This window comes from Hemiscyllium ocellatum, chromosome 25 (genome assembly GCF_020745735.1).
Source record: "Hemiscyllium ocellatum isolate sHemOce1 chromosome 25, sHemOce1.pat.X.cur, whole genome shotgun sequence".
Lineage (NCBI taxonomy): Eukaryota > Metazoa > Chordata > Chondrichthyes > Orectolobiformes > Hemiscylliidae > Hemiscyllium > Hemiscyllium ocellatum.
This window is the reverse complement of record NC_083425.1, coordinates 30,643,402-30,662,652: the sequence shown is the minus strand read 5'-3', so window position 1 is coordinate 30,662,652 and position 19,251 is coordinate 30,643,402. Positions and strand designations below refer to the sequence as shown.

At 39.5% G+C, this 19,251-nt stretch overlaps 1 protein-coding gene across 1 annotated transcript in view; it reads left to right on the top strand.

Moving 5' to 3' along the window:
- The window catches only part of LOC132827975 (alpha-1,6-mannosylglycoprotein 6-beta-N-acetylglucosaminyltransferase B), an 860,566-nt gene that overhangs the window by 763,438 nt on the left and 77,877 nt on the right, over window positions 1-19,251 (top strand). Inside the window, exons 13-14 of the mRNA XM_060844829.1 lie at window positions 970-1,100; window positions 12,394-12,555. Of these exons, the coding sequence (XP_060700812.1) occupies window positions 970-1,100; window positions 12,394-12,555 (293 nt within the window). The remainder of the gene's footprint in view (window positions 1-969; window positions 1,101-12,393; window positions 12,556-19,251) is intronic.

Sequence of the window (19,251 nt, the reverse complement as noted above, 5' to 3'; positions counted from 1 at the left end):
GTATTCATTGTCTATGTAGTCACAGTGTCTATGGCACTCACTGCTGCAAGGTGCCTGCATCAAAGAATAGCAGCAAAAAAGCGAGTGTTTTTCAAATGTTTCAACTTGATCAAATTCTGGGTTTGCGAGTTTGCTCGCCATCCCATTCCCAACACTGTCATCCTCTAATTTATCACTGTGTTGCTTCATTGTCTGTTATCACCAGGAGCAAGCCGGCAGGGCAGCAAGACAGAGAGAGGCAGTGAGGGTTTAAGGTTGTGCCAATTGCAGTGGTAGCAACAGGTTGGTAAGCAGGAACTGAACAGGGAAGCAGAGTGCCAAGTGAGCAGGAGTAGTGGGACTCCAAGCAAAGTTCTAGGCGGTGTGAGCGTGACAATAGTCCTTGGATATGAGTGACCATGCGCATGTATATACGTGTGGAGTTAGCTTCCTATCCCAGCTCCAGGCATACATCAATGGCGTCAGTGGTGCTAACTTTCTCTGACAGTGTGATGGTAAGAGATGCACCATTTTTTCACAAGAACAAAAAATGTTGTTTTCTTAAATAAACAGTGGAAGAGACTTCTCCATATTTTGATTTTGTTTTGGAAATGTCACATTGGCAAGTGATTCCTCTGGACTACTCCATACAAAATTACAATGATAACTTACTGTATATGGTGTATTAAGATAATTTGCAGGGTACTGTAAAAATATTTATGTCTACAAACTTAAAATAAAAGAAGATGCTATTAGATAATACAAGTCAAAGTTTATTTAACTTTTCAACATTTTAGCTGCTATGTGGAATATCTATGTGTCCTCGTTTGTGACTTTAACAGTGAATGATTACAATAATGCCAGATAAACTGATAACAACACTGATTCTGTGTTTTGCATGGAATCCCATTTTCATTTTTCTAATTCAACAGTTTTAAAGTTCTGCACAGCTGTTTACTAACACAATGTGTGCAATTTATTTCTTGATAGCACACAGTCCTGACAACTCATTTATGGGTTTTGTTGCCGAGAAACTGAACAATACTGAGAAAGAGGCTATTCAATCAAACAAGGTCAACAATATGGCAGTTGTGTACGGAAAGGATGCTAATATGTGGAAGGTAGGAAGAACTTTATTTATGGTTACTATATTTCTCTACGATCCAAACTCTGACCATCAAAACTAAAAAGTGAGAGAAAATGCATGAGAAAAGGATCAAAAAGAATGTTGGACTCAATTTGACAGCACCGTAAACCATGCATGGATTAGCACATAATTAATCCAAGTCTGGTGACTGCAAGTGAGTTAAGTTTTGAAATTATTTCACTGTCCAAGCAGCAATAAGCATATTGTTGATGACTTGGATACCTGAGTAGAGTTAAGTACTGTTACAAATAGCCAATACATCTTGGAGAGGAGGCGCATTTTGGTCTGTCCAGGAGCTGGGAGTGTTGCAGGAATAGAATCCAACTTTGAAAGACAAAAGAATGGCACAACTGGAGGGTTCTGGTTTGCAATGTTTACCTCATTTAAATCACTCCCAGATCCCTGGTTCAGGGCAATGGAATTATTTAGGGAAAGGGAAATGAAAAGGCAATAAACAGGGATTTCAGGGCAAAAGAATCTCTGCATTTATTTAAAATACAAAGGTAATTACAATATAAGAAAATAGACAACACAATAAGTTAAGGAAATTGACCCAATCAATACAGAGAGGAGCAGTAGTACTTCAAATATATGAGTAACTAAATAACCATGATAAGAATACTATCCTACTGACACACAGGAAACAACAGTGTTTAATTTCAGACTCCTTAATCAGAATTCCTACCCTTGGACTCTCAATGCACTGTCACTACCCACCTTCCCGTCCCTGCTAACCATGTTGGAACTTTAGGGTCTCGGGATTTCAGGCTCATTGCTCAAAATGTGGTTTTGAAGTGCACCCGGTTGCTGAGGTTCTTGCTGTCGGATCTCTTGGTTCAGAATAGGCCTGTGTCTGGAAGCTCATGTTTGGACAGCGCTTGGTGGGCATCCCCCCTCTCAGATGTCCTTTGTTCCGATGATGTTCTTGGTTCGGCTTCCTGATGCAGCTTCTCTGTTTGGCCTCTTGATTCAGCTTCTCTTGGGTCTTGCTTCAGAAGCTGCTTGTTGGGGGTGGAAGCCTGTGGCGAAGCTGTTCTTGCAGAAACTTGTTGTTGAAAAAGGCCACCATCTCCAAGTCAGATCGGGGCTGCCAGCTTTGTTGACATTGGGCCCTGTTATCTCTGCTCAAATCTGTAGTTTTCATTGAGCTCTTGATGTTTTCTTCTGAAAAGGTTTTGAAAGTCCAAGACTCTGTCCAATATCCAGGGTTTTGTCCATATGTTTTATCATTTTTGCTTGAACTTACACCCACAGGAAAGATCAACTTTTGAGCTATCAGACACAACACTTGCTGCCTTGGTGGATGATGTAGAAAAGAAGAGAATAGCCCTGTATCTGTGGGAGAACAGGAGGCCCATCAGAACCACACTCAGAAACCAGTGAGATTGTTGTTGTGGAGGCAGAGTTCCTTAAAAGTGGCAACACACATGACCAAGGTGTTGAAGAAGGCATAAGGCATGTTTGCCTTCATTGGCCAGAGCATGGAGTACAAGAATTGGCAAACTATGTTGCAGCTATATAAAACTTTGTTAGGTCACATTTGAAGTATTGTGTGCAGTTTTGGTTGCCACACTACCAGAAGGACATGGAAGCTTTGGAGAGAGTGCAGAGAAGGTTCCCCAGGGTGTTGTCCAGTCCCGAGAGCATTGGCTGTGAGGAAAGGTCAAAAAGTCTAGGATTGTTTTCACTGGAAAGATGGCAGCTGAGAGGAGACCTGATAGAGGTGTACAAAATTATGAGAGGCATCAATAGGGTGGATAATCAGAGGCTTTTTCCCCCAGGTTGAAGTTTCAATTACAAGGAGGCACAGGTTCAAGGTGAGAGGGGGAAAGTTTAAGAGAAATGTGTGAGGGAAGTTTTTCATGCAGAGAGTACTAGGAGCCTGGAATGCACTGCTAGAAGAGGTGGTGGAAGCAGGCAAGTTGGTGACATCTAAGAGGCATCTGGATGGTTACATGACAGGGAGGGAATAGAGGGATATGGACCGAATAAGGGAGAAGGTTTTTTTTTAGTTTAGTTAGGGCATGATGATCAACACAGGTTTGGGGGGGGCTGAAAGGCCTGTTACTGTGCTATACTTCTCTTTGTTCCTTGTTTGTTCTAATTGCAGAAGTCAAGTGTCAAGCACTGGGATGTCGTGACACAAGAAGTTCAAGGGTTCACAGAAGTGGTCAGCATCAGTGAAAGCATCTTCAAATACCAAAAATGACAAAAGCACCATCAGTTTCAGCACTGTTCAATTCAGTACAGCCTCATCTTTCATATACCAATCATTTCTGTAGTTGGGGCACATACTTGCCAACCATATGCTGTACTGTAGCCTTAAGCACTGAGCACAGCTATAAGCCTCACACTCATATTCCCATACATGCTTGCGCACACTGCCTATTATTCTCCTTTTGCAGCAACAAGTATCAAAACAGGTACCAATGCAGTACTAGCAAATGTTGTCATTTCTTGCAGAATAAGGGAAAGCACAAATAGAGGCAGCAGGAAGAAACTGGCGGGCAGTGGAGGAACAAAGCAGTGATTACAAAGTTAACCATGCAGTCATTGTCTCAAATATTGACACAGGGCTGATTTTTTTGCAGGGACTGAAAGGGGTTCCACCTTTGTGAAAATGGTGCCAGTGATCCAATTCCAGAAGAACCATCCCAAACCTGGCACCCATGAGGGTGGGAGCTGGTGGGCTTCTAGTTGGCTCATCTGTGATTTAGGAAGGGTGTTGCAAATATGGCTGATGTTTTTAAGTGGATCCAATTTTTGTCAATGCAATGTTCAAAACATTGTGGACCTTACTCTTGTCAGGAGGAGGATTTATGTTACCAAAGTTCTTTTGACAGGTAAGGGTGCCTTTCCGATAATTTTAGAAACACCTTTCAGAGAGGGAAGGTATCTTCTGGGAGAGGTCATGTACTTTTGAGAATTATTAGAATTTTTTTTAAATAGACATAATGGGCAGAATATTATAAGGGTCTGAGCAACACAGGCTCTGATGAGATGTGTGACAGAATCAAGCAACAAGACTGAAAAGGTCGATTTTGACATCTAGATCAACATCACACCATCTTTTATGCATTTCACAAGTGGTACTGCTATAGTCTTGCTTGGGAACAGCAAGCTGCCAAAAAGCTTTCTGGTTGAGCTTTACCGATTCCTAGCATATCCCATCCCAACTGCCAACTGATCCAGACTTCGTCAGATGTGGAGAACGTTTCCTTGTCTCAGCTCTTCCTCAACCTTGAAATTGTAATAACATTCAGAAGCACCTCTAACATGTTGATTTCCCTTAACTAACCTTACTTTCTACTTATTCATGCCAGTACACTGGCACAAATTTTGAAGCCACAAAATAATGCTTATTGTGAAAGATTTTCACAAAACAAATATTATTTAATTGATGAACAGAACATAGTGCTTTGAATGTTTCAACAATAAAAAGCCATTATCTCAGCTATTTCTACAATACTTTACAGCATCATGGGACTGGTTTCTTGAATGTGCTCTTGCACTAAAGAGACTGGCCCATCATGTAGAATCATAAAGTCATAGAGATATACATCACAGAAACAGACCTCTCCAACTCATCCATGCCGACCAGATATCCTAAATTAAGCTAGTGCAATTTGACCATATCCTTCTAAACCCTTCCTATTCATGTACCCATCCAAATGCCTTTTAAATGTTATAATTGTATCAGCCTCTACCACTTCCTCTGGCAGCTCATTCCATACACGTACCATTCTCTGCATGAAAACATTGCCCCTTAGGTCCCTTCTAAATCTTTCTTCTCTTATCTTAAACCTATGCCCTCTAGTTCTGGACTCCTCCAACCCAGGGGAAAGACTTGTCTATTTACCCTATCCATGCCCCTCATCATGTTACAAACCTCTATAAGGTCACCCCTCAGCCTCTGACACTCCAGGGAAAACAGCTCCAGCCTTTTCAGCCTCTCCCAATAGCGCAAACTCTCCAAACCTGGCAATATTCTTGTAAATCTTTTCTGAAGCCGTTCAAGTTGAACAACATCCTTCCAGGAGGAGGGAGACCAGAATGGCACACAATATTCCAAAAGTGGCCTAACCAATATCCTGTACAGCCGCAACCTGACATCCCAACTCATGAACCCAATACTCTGACCAATAAAGGAAAGCATATCAAACGCCTTCTTCACTATCTTATATCCCTATGACTCCACTTTAATAAAGAATGAACCTGCTTCTGTCCAACAGAATTTATTGCTGTTAAGTTATTTCTCCTAGTTTTACAAATGCCCATCTCTTGTTGTCAAACCCAATAACTATTAAAAATGATGAATAAATCAGATTAATTTATCTGACATTAATTAATAGACATATATTTTGTTCAATAGTTTTTTATAGCTTTTGAATTTATTTATTCTGCACAGATACAAATAAAAAATGTTTTTCAGATTTAATCATTCTTACTCAGTTAACAAGAATGCTTTCTTTATCTAAAGCTTGCTTGATCTTCCTGTTTGATTTACTGTGATTCAAACAAAATTTAATTTTTAAAACTCAAAATAAATCTTGCTGAGCTATTTTCAGCTTGAAGAAATTGCACTTATTCATTGGGAATAGAAGAACCTGAGCCAGTGGAGAGGTTACTTAGTCCCCTAGATCCTGGTCCTTCAATCAATTAAATCACAGATCTGTATTCTGACTTCACCTACCCTCCTGGGTTCTGTAAAACTAAATACCTTTGCATAATGAAAATATATTAGTCTCAGTTTTTACATTTTCAGTTGGATTAGTCTCGTTAGCTTTTTGGAAAAAGCATTTGAGATTTTCACTGTTCTTTGCGTGAAGATGTATTTCACAGTACAACTGCAGTTGTTCTCTTGTGCCACATGTCATTCATACAGCATTAAAAGCTGAACATTATTTTGGTTCATGTATATGACTGCACCATCTGCATTGCCTACTAGGCTTGCCTTGGCTATCATGCAGATGGTGAACAGATTAAATGTAGACTGCAGATTCTGTCTACCCATTAGTATTGTTTGATCTACTATGGTTTGTCTTACAAATTATCTTTTTGTATTGCATCTTATTGGGGAATAGGCTAGCACTACCTGGATTGCTCTGTCAGCAAGCTCTCTCTCCATGAAGTCAATTGATGTCTTTGGTCTCAATATCTACTTATGAAGTGATCGATTGTTTTTGTTGATTAATACGTAAAAGACTTTAATTCCAGACAATATATTCTGAGCTTCACTCATAAATGATTCTCTTGTCTTGACTGGATTTGAACTGGATTTTTCAGATGGTCTATGTATTCAGTCTGTAGACGCCTTCATTTCCTAAAACAATTTGAATTTTATTGATTTGCTTATCTGGTTCAGAAATTTTGAATTGGATAAAACATTGTTTGCCATGTTGTCAGAACAAAGTGAATTCAGATGTGGGATATGTTGTCTTCCCCAAGCGAGTGTTGGAAATTCTGTGATCATTTTGCAGCATTTTACATGCTAACTGGAACTTTAAACCCGTATACACACCCCCAGTCCTGAAGAAGGGTTCCATCCGAAATGGTGATTTCTCCACCTCCTGATGCTGCCTGGCTTGCTGTGTTCTTCCAAACTCCTGCTTGTCTACATTCAAGTATCTTTCAGCAGTTTTTGGGTTAACTTCATGCCGAGTTGCAATAGCTTTGGCAGTCACAGCCTTACCTGATCAGAACAGTGCTTAATGCAGTGGTAGTGCTGTTGAGGTTAAGTGAAACAATGAAAAGGTCTCAAAAAGGTTTATTGTAGCTGTTAGAAACTGTTACTGAATAAATATTTCTTCTCAAGCTAGTCTGCAGATTTTACATTTGGCAGCAATTAACTCCCTGGTCTGAGAGTTCTGCTAAAAGTGATGTTCAATCCAATCTCTGCTTTTAAGTTTGGCTCCTGAATAAATGTCACAGCAGCCCAATTTTACTATTTAAGCTCTGCTAGATTTGAACAATGTTACTGGGATCCAATGCCAGCTGGTTGAAACAAGGTGTGATTCTAAAACAAAGTACATGTACAAAATTCTGACAAACTACAAAATTATTACACATGCTGAGCCTTTTGATTCTTGATTTCCTTCTACACCTAGTTCTATATTCAGCTGGATATGGAATGATAGAGGCTTGTGTAGATTACAATCAAATCATCAAAATCATTCTGCCAATATAGAGTCTGAGACATAAAGTCATAGAGTCGGTCCAACTTGCCTGTACTGACCAGATATCCCAATCTGACCTTGTCCCATTTGCCAGTATTTGGTCCATATCCCTCCAAGCCCTTCCTATTTATATACCCATCCAGATGCCTTTTACATGTTGCAATTGTACCAGCTTCCACCACTTCCTCTGACAGCTCATTCCATACACACACCACCCACTGCGTGAAAAAGTTACCACTCAGGTCCGTTTTGAATTTTTCCCCTCTCACCTTCTAGTTTTGGACCCCCCAGCCCTGGAAAAAAGGCCTTGGCTATTCACTCTATCCAGGCCCCTCATGATTTTGTAAACCTCTATAAGGTCACCCCACAGCCCTCAATGCTCCAGGGAAAATGGCCCCAACCTATTCAGCTTCTCCCTATAACTCAAATACTCCAGTCCCAACATCCTTATAAATTGTTCCTGCACCCTCTCAAGTTTAACGACATCCTTCCTACAGAAGGGTGACCAGAATTGTACACGGTATTCCAAAAGTAGGATCACAAATGTTCTGCACAGCCACAACATGACATCCCATCTCCTATATGTTCTGACCATTGAAGGTCAGGGACCCAAATGCTTTCTTCACCACGTAGTCTACCTGTGACTCCACTTTCAAGGCGCTATGCACGCACACCTAGGTCTCTATATTTGGCAACACTCCCTAAGTCCTGCCATGATTTGTCTTACCAAAATGCAACATCCTGATACTGAAGGCATACTTAAAAATCAAAAATCTTTAGAAACCACTTATTGCCATTATGTTACCTTCTTTTAGATGTAAACAAACGAATCACAAAGATAATGACACAATAATCTGGATTCTTTACATAAAGTTAAAGCTATTTATAATGTTATTGGGAGACAATGTACCTCTGTCCATGGTGCTTCAAACTGCCCAACAGGTAATGTGGTTAATGATTGACAATAGATTAAGTTATGCCCCCTTAAAAGTGTATGCATATCACATTGTATCAGCATTTTGTTTCTCTCCCTTTCTCTGATCAAACCTTCCATCACAGTATGCTGCTCTGATTAACCTTCCAGCATTGTCATCCCATTCATCGTTCTTAATTGGATGACAAGCTTTATCTCCATGCCAATTAAAGGTGTACCCCTATTTCCTGGGAAGTGCTTTTGACAGCTGGGAACAATACCAAATTGTTTTCTTGCTCCTGCAAGATAGGCATGCCTCTTGAACTATTGACCCAGATTTTTCAATCAATAGCAAAATAACTATTCACCATTGATGAAGTTTACTGTAGCCAATAACCTTTGCATGAACTTTTGACTGGAAATCCAGTTATTAGAGACACTCTTCACCCCAACGCCCTCTACAGGTGATATTGTGAGAAGGGTGAGCAGCAGCTTCAGCCAATCTTATTGAAGAATTTTCGCTGATATTGACAGAAATCTTTGTATCCTCTTTGGCCACAGCTGAGGTCCCAGAGTATTGGAGAACAGTCAATGTTTTCCCACTGTTTAAGAAGTGTAGCAGGGATAATCCTGGAAATTACACGTCAGTGATGGGGAAGTTATTGGAAAAGATTCTCAGGGAGAAGGTCTATACGCAGAAACAAATGGACTTATTAGTGATAGATAGCACAGTTTTATGTAGGGGAGATTGTACCTCACTAACTTAATCAAGTTTTTTGCAGAGGTAACAAAGATAATTGATGAAAGAAAAGCAGTTGATGTTGACAATATGGACTTCAGTAAAGCCTTTGAAAAGGTCCCTCATGGCAAACTGTTATAAAAGGTGAAGTCACATGATATCGGGGTGAGCTGGTAAGATGGATGTAGAACTGGCTTAGTAATAGGAGACAGAGGGTCGTGGTGGAAGGATTTCAGAATAGAGGGTTGTGGCTAGCGAGGTCCCACAGGGATCAGTACTGTGACGTCTGCTGTTCATGGTCTATATAAATGATTTGGAGGAAAATGTGGCAGGTCTAATTAGTAAGTTTGTGGATGATACAAAGAATTGTGGAGTTGCAGATATTATGGAGGATTGTCAGAGGACACAGCAGGATATAGATCATTTGGAGACGTGGGCAGAAAAATCGCAGATTGAGTTTAATGACAACAAATGTGAAGTGATGTGTTTTGAAAGTTCAAGTACAGGTGGAAACTATACAGTGAATGGCAGAACCATTAGGAGTATTGATGTACAGAGTGACCTGGGTATGCAGGTTCACAGCTCTCTGGAGGTCGCAGTGAAGTTAGATAAGGTAGTCGAAAAGAGACTTAAGGCATGCTTGCCTTCATTGGATGGGGCATTGAATATAAGGATAGCCAAGTTATGCTGCAGTTTTAGAGAACTTTAGTAGGCCACACTTGGAATATTGTGTACAGTTCTGGTCATCACACTACCAGAAGGATATGGATGCTTTGATGAGGGTACAGAAAAGGTTTACTAAGATGTTGCCTGATATGGGAATTTTAGCTATGAAGAAAGGCTGAATAGACTGGGTTTGTTTTCACTTGAACGCAGGAGGTTGAGGGACAACCCCAATAGAAGTTTTTAAGTTTGTGAACGGCATGGATAGAGTGGAAAGTATAAGGCTTTTGTTGGAGTGGTCAAATACTAGGCAACACAGGTTTAAGGTGCAGGGAGGAGCTATGTAAAAGAGATGTGTGAGGCACGTTTTCACATAAAGAGTGGTGAGTGCCTAGAACATGCTGCCAGAGGAGGTGGTGGAAAAAGTCACATAGCAGCTTTCAAGAAGCACCTGGACTAATACATGAATTGAAAGGGAATAGAGGGATATGGATCTTGTAAGTGAAGACAGTTTTAGAATGGAAGGGCAAAATATGGCGGTGCAGGCTTAGCGGGCCAAAGGGCGTGTTCCTAAGCTGTATTTTTTTTTCTTTGAGACACAGTGGAGACAGGGGTTATTTTGTTGAAAGGGTGAACGCTGATATGTTGTGCATTTCAGGAATGCCTATTTGCAAATTTGGTTTCGGCACAAAATTTTCATAATTAATGCCAATTTATTAAATCTGTATTTACTTTAAAGTGTAAACAGTGACACCGTCAAATTGAGCACTCAAAGACTGTATAGTTGCAAATTTAATGGATTACCAACCATTTGTTTATGACACATTTCAAGATGATTCAGGACTGAGGAGGAGGACCAACAGAGTCAGCCCAAGATCTGGTGATGGAGGTATCACTCAGGAGGATAAGTATTTTAAAGCACCAGTGATAAAGGAGTTCCCCAGCATTTTTTTTATTTGTGTATTTATTGGGCCCTTCATTTACTTTAATCCTAAATGTCTTAAACTATAGTGAAACTTAGGGCTGAGAAAAGCAAATCAGACAGTAACTTGTTGAGTTAACTGCAGATATCTGGATGGAGTAAGTTACTGACAGATTTAATCTCGAATAATGGTGAGTCATAATGCTGCTGTTCTTCGTAGCTGGTGCTACTATGAGATCTGCTGTCATATGACATGGTCTTGGACAATCCTCACATTTCCACTGTAGCTCAACTGCAGCCACTCTATGATGTCTGTTGTCTAACTTGCCCTTTTTGTACTGCCCTCTACTTTGCGCTCTGCAACCTTTCAGCTTTGATCAAAACACCAAACTACGGACATTTTGTTTTGTTGATACAATCGGTTCTGCTATATCGCATGTTTCTTTAATGTAAATTGGCTATAACACAATTGAAGAATTTAGACCATTATTTGTAAAATGCAAACTTTCCTTACCTACATTGGCTTTAATGTGATTCCAGTCCTATTGGTTTAAATGGTGCTGCTATTACACAATTTTTTAATAACACAGGATTGCACAAGAATGGAGCTACCACATAACATCAGTGCATCCTTTAGATTTCGTTTTCCTTGTGCAATTTCGAGTACCACTTCATTTGTCTTATAATCAGTACATAGAACTTTAGGATATATGTCTTAGTATTTCTATTTCATAGGCTTTTATTTTTTGCTATAGATCTTACTGTCCAGGTTTCTGAAGCAAAACGTAAGTCGGATAAAATGTTAAACATTATAAGGATTTTCCATGTTACAAGCTTTAGTTTTTCTACTGATAACACATCCATCATCTTCCAATGTTATTTTTACCATCTGAATCATAATGATCTGTTTAGTTGTTTAAGGTCAGAATGTCATCACCAATATTAAGCAGACTGACATCATGTTGAAGTTGCTTTGTGGAATGCAAATAACAAAAGCACCAGATGGAAAATTAGCTTCTTGGTATTGTGTGATACGAGATATCATTACAAGAGCCCTCATCTGGTGAAAGATCTGTATCAAATGGGTGAGAATGATTATATAATGCAAAGAGCCTATCTGCAGGATTTATAAATGTCTGAGTTGTGATTTCCTTTCACAGACAAAACTATAAATGTACTTCGAATCGTATAAATGATTCACTGTGTCAATACATTTTTCTGTGTCAAGGTTCTTATGTGAAATGCTTTCACTGCATATGAGGCATAAAAAATGAGAACAGTCTTTACTGCAAATTATATGGTTGAAAATGCATAGCTATTTCTTGCTAGCAACAAAATCATGTTGTATTTCTTTGCTGTTATTTCTAGCCCTGTGTAAAAATTCCTGTTCCAATTTCTACTTTTATTTTAGACTTTCTAATTTATTTACAGCACTATTATCATTCATCAATCTTCATCAGAACATTAGTTTCTCTGAGGGTCCAACTTTATGGCATAGGTAGGCATGGCATCTGAATGTGACCTAGCCAAGAAAAGTAGTTAACCAGGAAGGGTACAGTATTGACTGCTGATTAAATTTAAAACAGCTATTATAGAGGTGGGAAACAACCAGCCAACTGCACTGTAATTCTTTAATACAACTTACCTCATTTCATGTAGATTTCAATCAAGTTTGTGATCAAAACATGTACTTTAAATCATATTTCAGCATGTCATAAAAACACATAGGTTTGATTGTTTTCTACAGTCACAATGCTAAGCAATTTATTTGATATGGTCATCAACATAACAGCATAGCTTATTCTGTTTGAAATGATTTCTTTTGAACCTATTGACTATCATTAACTTTGTGATCTTCAGGGAAAGGCGAAGTATCTTGAAGTTATTAATAAGTACATGGAAATCCATGGAACTGTTTACTACGAGACACATTGGCCACCAGAGATGCCTATGTTTGTCAAAAACCATGGCCTACTACCTCAACATGAGCTACAAAGACTACTAAGGAAAGCAAAGGTATTGAATCTTTCTCTAGTGATAACCCTATCAGTACTGCTGGTAATACCTTTTTGCATCTACCTTCATTAACATGGCAATTTTTAAAAAATAATCTGATTCCAATTTTCATTGATTCAAATAAGCAATTATTTTGTATTATAAAATAACAGTTAAACATTTAATTGACATATTTATTATAGTATTCCCATTTTTGTTGTTATGTAATTTTTAACTGATGAAATTCAATTATTTTCAGCTTCATATCATTTAGATTTACTATTGGTGACCTTCTTGAATAAGCATACTTCAAATGAAAGCGGTTTAATTAGACCAATCATTAAAAAACAACCTTAACTTTGAAGCTGTATCAGATTAGCTGTTCAAAGATGACATGGACATTTAAACTTTAGAAATATTTTGGTAAGCCACTTTCCCTTGTCCCATGGTGATGGAATTAAATAGATACATAGAATTTTGCATTACATGCATTATTAAGAGGACACAACATTTTTTTTCAATTCATTCAGATGATTTAAGAGTTGCCAACTCAGCTAGTATTTATTGCCTGTGCCTAATTGCCTTGGAGAAAGTGGTGGTGAGCTGCACCTTGAAGTGTTACAGTCCACATGCTGCATAGGTACATAGAGTGTTGCTAGGGTGGTAACTCCAGAAGATTGACTCAGCATTACTGAAGGAATGGCAATATGGTTGCAAATCAGAGTGGTGTGTGACTTGCTTTTTTTTAATGTATCTGCCACCTTGTCCCTCTTAATATAGAAGTTGCAGATTTGGAAACTGTTGTCTAAAGAGCCTTACTGAATTGTTGCAGTATTGATGTAGGTGGTTGACATTTGCTGCTGTGTTTTGGTGATAGAGGAAGTTATGTTGAATGTGTTGGATGAGTTGCCAATCAAGTGGGCTGCTTTCTCCTGGATAATGTTAATGAATTTTATTGCAGCTATATTCATCCAGGTAAGTGCAGCATATTCCATTACACTCCCTATTATTAACTTCTAGATGATGGACAGACTTTGAGGAGTCAGGAGGTAATTTATTCACCACAGAATTCCTAACCTTTGACTTGCTCTCCTAGCAACAGTATTAATATGCTGACCCAGTTCACTTTCTGGTCACTGGTATCCCCCAGGATGTTAATAGTGGGTGATGGTAATGACAATGAATGTCAATGGAAAATGCTTAGGCTCTCTCTTGTTGGAAATGGTGATTCCCTGGTACTTGTATAGAGGAAATATTACTTTTGACTCATCAACCTTAGCCTGAATGTTACCTAGGTCTTTCTGCATCCAGACAAAGACTTGTTCAGTATTTGAGGAGCAGCCAATCATCAGTGAGCATCCTCCCCTCTATGGTGGAGGGAAGATAAATTTGAAGCAGCTGACGGTGTTTGGTTGGAGGAGTTCCAGCAGTAATCTCTGACAGCTCTGTTGATTAACCTCCAACAACCATAATGATTGAATGATTTTTTTTCCTTCATATATTTGTTATAGTACTAAGTTACTGTTTTCTTGACCAATCTTCTCTCAAACAGGCATCACAGCTGGGGATTAGAAATTGCATCCAATGACTGAAAGTTAAAAGTGGACTTAATGGGACACTGGCAGTCACATGCAGTTCTGGTCTCCTTCTTATCGGAAAGATGTTGTGAAACTTGAAAGGGTTCAGAAAAGATTTATGAGGATGTTGGAGGATTTGAGCTGCAGGAAGAGGTTGTATAGGCTAAGGCTGTTTTCCCTGGAGCGTCAGAGGCTGAGGGGTGACCTTATAGTGGTTTACAAAATCATAATTAAGGGCTATGGGGAGAACGCTGGTAAGTGGAGTTGAAATGCCCATTAGCCATGATTGAATGGCGGAGTGGACTCGATGGGCCGAATGGCCTTACTTCCACTCCTATGTCTTATGGGTTGTGGTCTTATAAGGGGCATGATAGGATAAATAGACAAATTCTTTTCCCTGGGGTGGGGGAGTCCAGAACTAGAGGGCATAGGTTTAGGGTGAGAGGAGAAAGATATAAAAGAGACCTAAGGGGCAGAGGGTGGTGCTTATATGGAATGAGCTGCCAGAGAAAGTGGTGGACGCTAGTACAATTGCAACATTTCAAAGGCATCCTGATGGGTATATGAATAGCAAGTGCTGGCGGTGGGACTAGATTGGGTTAGAACATCTGGTCGGCATGGACGAGTTGGTTCGAAGGGTCTGTTTTGGTGCTGTACACCTCTATGACTCTATGGTACTAATGTGTTTGGCAGGACAGAGATGATTAAGCAGCCCTGTAGGAGTGATCCTGGTCTTCTCCTGCAAGGACCCAAAAGTGTCCCTTCATACAGTGTAAGGAGCCTGATGTCATGCATACCTCCACCCATCCATTGTCTCTCTTCTCTGTTATGGGCTATCTTCTCCTGCAAGAAGAAAGTGGTGTGTATGGGGGTGGGGGAGGGGAGGGGAGGGGAGAAGAGTGAGATGATGCTGGGTGGCATGGCTGTCAGTTCTGATGCATGTAGGGAGAAGATGGTGAGATGTTATGAAGGACTGAGGAGGCTGCACAGAGGGCATGCAGCATTAATGTTGTGGGAGGCTGATTGGGGAGAAAGGGTGAAGGAGGATGTGGTAGAGCTTGAACCTTGGTAAGACTATATGCAGTGGCACTGAGATAGTGAGTGTAAGATATGAATTGGCAGAGAGAAGACAATGGAATTTACCCTTACCCTCAAGGAGCGGAGAAAGGCATTGACCCTCTGGCAACACTGTTAACCATGTCTCTGCACTTTTGAGACATCATTAACATGGGCAGCAAGCTCAGACCTAGCTGGCAGGGTTTGTTGGCGTGGACCTTCTGCCACTCAAACATTTGCCCTATTCTTCACCTCCATGCAGGTCCCCTTATTTGACATCTTGTAGACTTGTCCTTCAATGAGCAGGAGATATTCAGAATGTTAATGTTTATCTGGGTGCACTGCAGCATTTTAAAAATGATGTGGGCACACTAGTTTGTAGTCTTTGGGCAGATATCGAATGGCAAATTGTTGTGGCAAGGGCAAGTGAAAAGATAGGGTAGATATTCAATGCGAGAGGTGCAGGAGGTGTACAGCAGACAAATAATGTGGCGCATTTTGTAGACTAGCATGAGAAAGGTTTTTTTTAGATTAGATTAGATCTAAAAATGAACCTACACCTTACAGTGGAAAGCCCCAGAAAGCCCAGCATAGCTTGGATTTAGCCAAAACATAATCAAGACTTCTATTTACCCATTCCAGCATGCTCTCTGCAAGCATGGTTCATGTGATAATTCTATTATATTAGTCTTCAAATGATATGTGTGCATATTCTAGTTGGCTGTTTGTCTGGTATCAGCTCATTGCTGGGTGACGTTTCTCCTCCAGTGAACATCATTCCTGTGGCAAGTGTTATTAGCACTGTAAATGTAGTTGCTGATCCACTGTCCTTTGTAGGGAAAACTGGATCTCTGGGACAGTGATTGTTCAGTAATCTGTGCACGTTGTGATATTACATTCTCCTGCTGAGGAGCAGCTTCTCCAGTTATCTGTTTAAGTCTGCAGTTGAAGACTGTGGTACTGGAGAAGCACAATTGGTCAGGCAGCATCCGAGGAACAGGAAAATTGACTTTTCGAGCATAAGCTCTTCGTCGGGAACTGTATGTGTCTGCGGTTGTGACAATATAGCTGGTCATTCACAGTCACAACTGCTCTACACAAGTCCCCAAGTTACCAAACGTGAAAATAGACACAAAATATTTATTCAAAGGCTTGCCTATTCTCTTATTACCCATAATAATTTCTTCACTTTCTGCTTCTGCTCTTATCGATGCTCTTAGCACAAATACGAAGCAAGTTTCACATAGAAAAGCCTCAGAGACAGCAACTGAGTTAAATATTGCTTGAAGTATTACAAGCCATTGAGCTAATTTCAAATTCTAACCACTTGCTATGTGGAGATAAGCAGCAGCCAATTTTTACACAGTAAGCCCTCACAAACAGCAATGACATAAATTTCAAATATTTGTTTTAACAGCAGGGATGTATAATGACCAATATACTAGGGAATTCCAGTGCTCTATTTTATAGTGCCAATGATATCCATTTGAGGAGGCAGTTGCAGCTTCAAATTATTATCTCGTACATAAAAATAGCTGTTTGACACTGCAGTATTCCCCAGTATTGCAATAATGATGTCATCTGTGCAGACTGCAATTTTTGGGTTTGATACTTAAATCTCCTGAGTCCGAAAATTCAGAATGTTACCAATGAAACAAGCCTGACACTTTAATCAGCATTTTGGGGTAGCTCAGTGGTTAGCACTGCTGCTTCACAGCACCAGGGACCAGGGTTCAATTCCAGCCTTGACAACTGTCTCTGTGGAGTTTGCACGTTCCCCCGTGTCTGCTTGGGTTTCTTCCCGGTGTTCCAGTTTCCTCCCACAGTCCGAAAATGTGTGGGAGGAATTGCTCATAGGCTTCAGGGATGTGTAGACTAGGTGCATTAGTCAGGGGAAATGTAGAATAATAGAGTAGGAGAAGGGGTCTGGGTGGAATACTCTTCAGGTTGTTGGTGTATGGATTTGTTGGGTCAAATGCTCTGTTTCCACACTGTAGGGATTCTATGAAAAGCCAAGGAAACTCCATTTTAACCTGATTTTTAGCCTGCATTTTTGATTGCATCATCACAACTGCGAGATATGTTCATTTTGATTTTGTTATTTTATATCATTACTACATTAGTAATTATTTAAACTCTCTCCCTGGCCAACAACATACTGATTCAGGTTGCAAAAGTAACGGATCTTTTCACAGTCTAGCCGGAAATATTTCAAATAGTTGCTATTTTTAAAAAGGATTTTAACAGCTGCATTGACACAACCATAAAATGGTTAAGAATGAAATGACAAGATGGTCCTCAAATTTACCCCACACCACAATGGTTAGACCATCATGGCTGAAAGCTTCTTCCTTCTCCCACTAGCTTGATTCGAAGAAGCCAAGTTAGCACCTTTTGAATCTACTGGGAAATGGAGGAAGAAAACACAGAAGAAACAAGTAAGGATAAAAACAGTCTATTAAATTCCTTTATGATCCACTAAGGTGACCATGTTTAGGAGGTCACATGTACCAGTAGTTGCCGAAAGTGAATGTGATGATCTCTTCCTCAATCAGGAAGTAGACCAGCTCCCTCTTGAGACCAAACAGAGACTAGCACCCATTTATCATGGCAATGAACTGGAAAATTCTCCAGGAGGCTAGACAATCATATGAGGTGAAGGAGATAAGAATTGCATTGATAGTTTTAGAAGCAAAATGTCAAAATGTGCCTGAGTAGTTGGGCCAAATAGCCTGAACCTTTTGCCATTTTTCCTCTGTAATCCTATCAGGTCACTTCAAAATCTATGTTACGCAGAAGTAAATAGAGTTCTAAAAATTAACACTTCTTTTATTTCCATGTTTTTAATTATTCTTACTTAAATTCCAACATGTTCAAGTGCCCTTATGTTATCCTTTGGATTTTATTCTAACTCATGGTTTACTGCTTATGACTGATGTCAGTTTTACTAGACATGGATAGAGCTACAGCCTTCAATTATGAAAACAGATGTGTTAGAATCTATTCAGCGCGCCTTCAGTTCTTGATCATTATTCATTTAAAAAAACTATTGTGGCCTTAATATACCATTTAATATATTGCTATAGCTAAAATACATCATACTGAAGTACAATCCATCATTCATTGACCTATTCTAAAACTGATTCGGAGGTGTTGGTGTTGGAGCGGGTGCACAAAATTAAAAATCACACAACAGCTGATGAGAGAGCAGCACTCTGAAAGCTAGTGCTTCCAAATAAACCTGTTGGACTATAACCAGGCGTTGTGTGATTTTTAACTTTATTCTAAAACTGGCTTTATTATTTTATTCACGTTACTTTTTCCTTCAGAATGTTCCTTAAAAATTCCTGATATTTTAGCACAAAATCATTTTTAATGATTTTGTTTCACTGCTGCAACTAATTGTCTGACTCTGATAGTTGGCCAACTTTGCTATGTTTGCTTTCATCTATTTTGCAGTCGCTGATCTGGATTGAGCAAACTAATGCAATGCAATGGTAATATTCCAAGAAGCAGACATTTGGCCAGTGTTCCTGTTAAGGTTGCTGTTTACTGACTTGAATGCTGTCCCAAAGTGTGGCTATAAAACTGTATGCAGAAAAGCATTAACTCGAGGAGAGGAGAAAATCAGGTTGGGGTGGGGGTTTTCAAGGAGGGGCAATAAAAATATTTTGAGGGGGAAGGCTGTAGCAATATTTGGTTAATTAAATCTTTGAGCCATTTATTGGGAGTAAAAGAAAAGAGAATCATTTATAACAGTTTTATAGAGGAATATTCTGCTTTCCAATGTGCAAATTGAAAACACTGCAACATGTTTGTTCAATTGCTTAATTATTACATGTTGTCAGAAATTTCACAGAATATATTTGCAAAAGAGTGACAACAACACCAGTGCAAACTAATACATGAAAAATTTAGACAAGATGGAAATAACAACCGATTTAGAATTTTCGTATGGTTGTGTGTTTGATTCATTTAGCCAGATGTTTCTGAAGAGGACAATAAACGATTTTATGGTTTCTGTTAAAAATCTATTGTCACTCACATTAAATGTTGTACTCCTAGTCATTATGGTGAGGACAGG